The sequence below is a fragment of the Sciurus carolinensis genome, chromosome 14, assembly GCF_902686445.1.
Source record: "Sciurus carolinensis chromosome 14, mSciCar1.2, whole genome shotgun sequence".
In the NCBI taxonomy this organism is placed as follows: Eukaryota; Metazoa; Chordata; class Mammalia; order Rodentia; family Sciuridae; genus Sciurus; species Sciurus carolinensis.
This window is the reverse complement of record NC_062226.1, coordinates 9612574-9617778: the sequence shown is the minus strand read 5'-3', so window position 1 is coordinate 9617778 and position 5205 is coordinate 9612574. Positions and strand designations below refer to the sequence as shown.

The following is a 5205-nucleotide window of genomic DNA, read 5'->3' as shown; positions in this document are numbered from 1 at the left end:
GTGTAAAAGTTATCATTGATCAGGCCCCTTCCTTTTTTTTTTTGGGGGGGGGGGGCAAGTATTTTTAAATTGAAAATCTAACAAAACCTCCATCAATTCTTAAGAGAATCAAGCCAGGCACAATGACCTATCCCTGTAATCCCAGTGACAAGAGAGCTGAGGCAGGAAGACTGCCAACTTTGGAACCAGCTAAGCAACTTAGGGTCTTCTTGTCTAAATGTAGAAAATTAGACCCTGTCTAAATGTAGAAAATAAGGGCTGGGATATAGCTCAGTGTAGACAGTCTGAGGGTTCAATACTGAGAGGAAGGGGCTGGGGTTGTAGCTCTGGTAGAGCACTTGCCTAGCATGTTTGAGGCACTGGGTTCAATTCTTGGCACCACATAAAAGGTCCATCAACAACAACAAAAAAGGGGCGGGGGGGAACCCAAGCAGCTATAGCATTATTTGTAAGTCACCAGAAAGGAATTTTTATGAAGGGGAAGTAAGAAATTTTAATTATATTCAAGAAAACACCACTCTTGGCCTCTGAAATGGCCCTTGTGTAGTTAAGAATACAGTGAACCTCCTCCCCTATTCTTAGATTAAAACAACAAATTCCCTGAAGTATTAAACAGAAATGTTTCCTTACTCCAACATTTCAAATAACCCCGACAAGTTCTCACAAATGAGAACCTTTAGTTATCATACTAAAAACAAATGATTGATCTAATTAGACGCTTTTCACAAAAATTAGACCAGTGTAAATTACAAACATTTATTGGTGTCACTTATGGTAGAAAAAAGTTCCTACACCAGATGTGCATGACCCAATTGTTAAATAGAACATTTCTGAGGTGAACACACATCCTGACCCATGTTTTTATATCCAGTTTTTAAGACAGCCAATTCCTCCTCTCCCCCCACCCCAAAACATGTGAGCAACTGCTAATGAAAAGCAGTAAACAGCCACTTGGGCTATAGCATTTTCAACTCCACTCTGAGGTGAAGATTCCAATTACATTCGAGACTTAAGTTCTCTCAATTTTCTCCTAACGAAAGTTCCTGAGTCCAGTATTTACAATATTACAACACTAGCAGATCAGTGTCTACAACTCGTCTTTTTCTGATGTATCCTCTTCACCAGTTGGGGGAGGGCCTGCGCTTCCATAGAGTTTGCTGATAATTGGCTGAACAATTTCTTCTAGTTCCTTCTTTTTAGCTTTGAAGTCTTCAATGTCAGCATCTTGGTGACTTTCCAGCCATTCAATCTTTTCCTCTACAGCTTTTTCCATGGTCTCCTTATCTTCAGAGGAAAGTTTACCTCCCAACTTTTCTTTATCTCCAATCTGATTCTTTAGAGAGTAGGCGTAGCTTTCCAACTCATTCCTAGTATCAATGCGTTCCTTGAGTCTTTTGTCTTCCTCAGCAAACTTCTCAGCATCATTAACCATTCTTTCAATTTCTTCAGGTGTCAGGCGATTTTGGTCATTAGTAATTGTGATCTTATTTTTGTTCCCTGTACCTTTGTCTTCAGCTGTGACCCGAAGAATACCATTCACATCTATCTCAAAAGTGACTTCAATCTGGGGGACCCCACGGGGAGCAGGAGGAATTCCAGTGAGATCAAATGTACCCAGAAGGTGGTTGTCTTTGGTCAGGGGTCGTTCACCTAGAAGTTACACACAGAAAAACTTGTCACTGACTATCTAGATCCCTACATTTCAGTCTGTTAGAACATATAGTGGGGCAAGGGCACTTCAAGCCAAAGTGACTCAGTATTGGTCTACAAAGAGCAGCAACGAGGTGACATTATTGCTAACTCTTAACTCAATTTCATCTATTTTAAAGTACTGTAAACCCCCTTTTGTTCTTGTATTCTAGGAGCCAACTCAGAAGTTATTTCTAATGGGAAAAAGTGCTAAATAAGTACTGACTACATGAGACTCAGCACCAGCTTTAAGGACCTCCCCCACCTTAAAAACAGCAGCTCCTCCTTTACCTAGCCATTTTAATACTGTGTATTAAACAAGAAGTCACATTCTTTTAAAGCATATCACAACATTAACAAATGTAATTACCTTCATAGACCTTGATTGTAACAGTAGGTTGATTATCAGAAGCTGTAGAAAAGATCTGAGACTTCTTGGTGGGTACCACAGTGTTCCTTGGTATCAGTTTGGTCATGACACCTCCCACAGTTTCAATACCAAGTGTCAGGGGACACACATCAAGCAGTACTAGGTCACCTGGCAAAGGCAAATCGATCAAGGTCAAGAACATACCAAGCAATCTCCCCACAAACTTAAAAGCTTACTTTTTCTGTTATTTTTTTAGGTTCTTGGCATAAACATTTTAGGGTAAATCAATTAAACAGTTGTTGCTGAGGATCTAAAGACTGTACCAGGTCTTGTCTTCACTGTACCTTTACTAGCTGGGTGACCTTGTGGCTCACATCTTTTGTTTTCTAAGACAATTAGTAATTATATTCTTCTCATCAAGCTACCAGAGCATTGTAACCTACCTGTATCTTGATCACCAGAGAGTACACCAGCCTGGACAGCAGCACCATATGCAACAGCCTCATCTGGGTTTATGCCACGGGATGGCTCCTTGCCATTGAAAAACTCTTTAACCAGTTGCTGAATCTTTGGAATTCGAGTAGAGCCACCAACAAGAACAATCTCATCAATATCAGACTTCTTCAAATCAGAATCCTCCAGTACTTTCTGGACAGGCTTCATGGTAGATCGGAACAGGTCCTAAAATAAGAGACATGGTCATTGTGATGCCTGTTATACCTATATATTAGATGCATTACCTTAAATTCAGTCTGAATACATCTCATTAGCAAAGCAGAAAACAAGGAACACACCATGTTTAGCTCTTCAAATTTGGCCCGAGTCAGGGTTTCAGAAAAGTCTTCTCCTTCATAGAAGGACTCAATTTCAATTCTTGCTTGATGTTGAGAAGACAAGGCCCGCTTGGCCTTTTCTACCTCACGCCGGAGTTTCTGCACAGCTCTGTTGTCTTTCCTAACATCTTTGCCAGTCTTCTTTTTGTACAACTTGATGAAGTGTTCCATAACACGCTGATCAAAGTCTTCTCCACCCAGATGAGTATCTCCATTAGTGGCCACGACTTCGAAGACACCATTGTCAATGGTGAGAAGAGACACATCGAAGGTTCCACCACCCAGATCAAACACCAGAATATTCTTCTCCCCCTCCCTCTTGTCCAGGCCATATGCAATAGCAGCTGCTGTACTGTTAGAATGAAAAAGGGGGAAAGTGCTTAGTCAGGTTCATGTTTCCCCTACTTGGCAAATATGCCATGTCCTTTAATTTGATACTTACGGCTCATTGATGATCCTCATAACATTCAGGCCAGCAATAGTTCCAGCATCTTTGGTTGCTTGCCTTTGGGCATCATTAAAATAGGCTGGTACAGTAACAACTGCATGAGTAACCTAAAAGAATAACAAAAGGAAAATAAGTATATTATTATCACATGGTTTAATCCTTATTTAAATTAGTCAAACCACCACTCTAGTATCTACGCCAGTTCATTGGTAAGAAGAGTATATTATATACCACTTTATATCCAGAAAATTGCACAAATTAAATGATAACACATGAAAAATATCTGGCCAGTTTGGCCTATGGTCAAGCACTAACGTTAACCTGACAAATGTGGATGTCATTCAGACTCAAATTTTTAACACCATGAAGGCATCCACAAGTCAACCAAGAATCAAATACTCTTTAATAAAAAAAATAAACATTTATCATTGTTCTAGAAATATTTACCTTCTTTCCCAAATAAGCCTCAGCAGTCTCTTTCATTTTAGTGAGAACCATGGCAGAAATTTCTTCTGGAGCAAATGTCTTAGTTTGGCCACCTCCAATATCAACCTGAATGTACGGTTTAGTTTTCTTTTCAACCACCTATTTTAAAGAATGATTTAATAAGTAATATTTCAGATAGTGAAGCAATGACATTTCAGGCTTCAAAAAGACTCAATTTCTCCCCCATAGTTTGATTTAGTTTGGTCACTTGAAGCTGAACATTGACTAGAAATACCTGGGGTATATAGGTCTCTTAAAAACTTTCTTCAGATTGTCTTTTAATCCTAAATTATTGTGAGCACACTGTTGGCCAACTACAAGGTTCTGTTTCGTAACATACTAAAAAAGTATTAAATTACATCTTGTCCCCATCCTTTCTTGTTTTCTGAACACTGTTTTTAGCCATTTCTTAACCCTAAATACTCCCACTACCCCCACCCAACCTCTAGCAGGAGTTGAAAAGCTCGATCGGACCTTGAAAGGCAAGAACTTGATGTCTTGCTGCACAGAGGGGTCATTCCAAGTGCGGCCGATGAGCCGCTTGGCATCGAAGACCGTGTTCTCAGGATTGGAAGTGAGCTGATTCTTGGCCGCATCGCCGATCAGACGTTCCCCCTCAGGGGTGAAGGCCACATAAGACGGCGTGATGCGGTTGCCTTGATCGTTGGCGATGATCTCCACGCGGCCATTCTTGAACACCCCGACACTGGCGGAAAAACCCAACAGCAAAGGAATCAGTACTGCACTTCTCACACCAGCCGAGGAGGCCACGCCCCATTCTCCCCCTTCTACAAACCCGACTTACCAGGAGTAAGTGGTCCCCAGATCGATGCCGACCACCGTACCCACGTCCTCCTTCTTGTCTTCCTCCTCGGCCCGCGCCGCGCAGAGCAACAGTAGCACCGCGGCTACCAGAGAGAGCTTCATCTTGCCGTAGCTGTCGGCCACTTGCTCTCGGTCAGCAGGCAGGGAGGCAGACAGGCAGAAGTCGCAGGAAATCCAGCAACAGGCCGCAGAACCGAGCGCAGTGAGGTTACGGGTCTGTGAACCGCAAGGGCACCAGATCAGGAAGAGCTGCGAACAAGGTAAAAGGTAGGCCCGGGGAAAGCAGGCCGCTGCACTTACCTCTCACACTCGTCACACCTCAACTCTGTCTGTCTGTGTTGTCTCCGCCAGTGTCGAGCGCGCCGTCGCCTACTCGGCTTATATACCCTGCCCCCAGCCCCGTCGTGGAGGCCCGCGATTGGTGAAAGTGCTGCTTGTTGGAGGCCGCTGATTGGCCCAGGGCACCAAGCTGGCCGCCGCCGATTCGAAGCGGCCTCCTCCGCAATCTACGTCACCGCTACGCCCCCCGGGCAGACTCATTGGCTACTAGTGGT

General features: G+C 43.1%; 1 protein-coding gene across 1 annotated transcript; it reads right to left on the bottom strand.

Annotated features, from left to right (window-relative positions):
* Window positions 1-742: 742 nt before the first annotated feature.
* Hspa5 (heat shock protein family A (Hsp70) member 5) lies at window positions 743-5031 on the bottom strand. Its single transcript, XM_047525469.1, has 9 exons — window positions 4952-5031; window positions 4632-4867; window positions 4301-4532; window positions 3788-3925; window positions 3335-3447; window positions 2854-3244; window positions 2503-2740; window positions 2060-2227; window positions 743-1650 (listed from the first exon to the last, which is right to left on the bottom strand). Exons 2-9 carry the CDS (start codon window positions 4751-4753, stop codon window positions 1088-1090), a joined length of 1965 nt encoding a protein of 654 aa, XP_047381425.1. The 5' UTR covers window positions 4754-4867; window positions 4952-5031; the 3' UTR covers window positions 743-1087.
* Window positions 5032-5205: the final 174 nt, after the last annotated feature.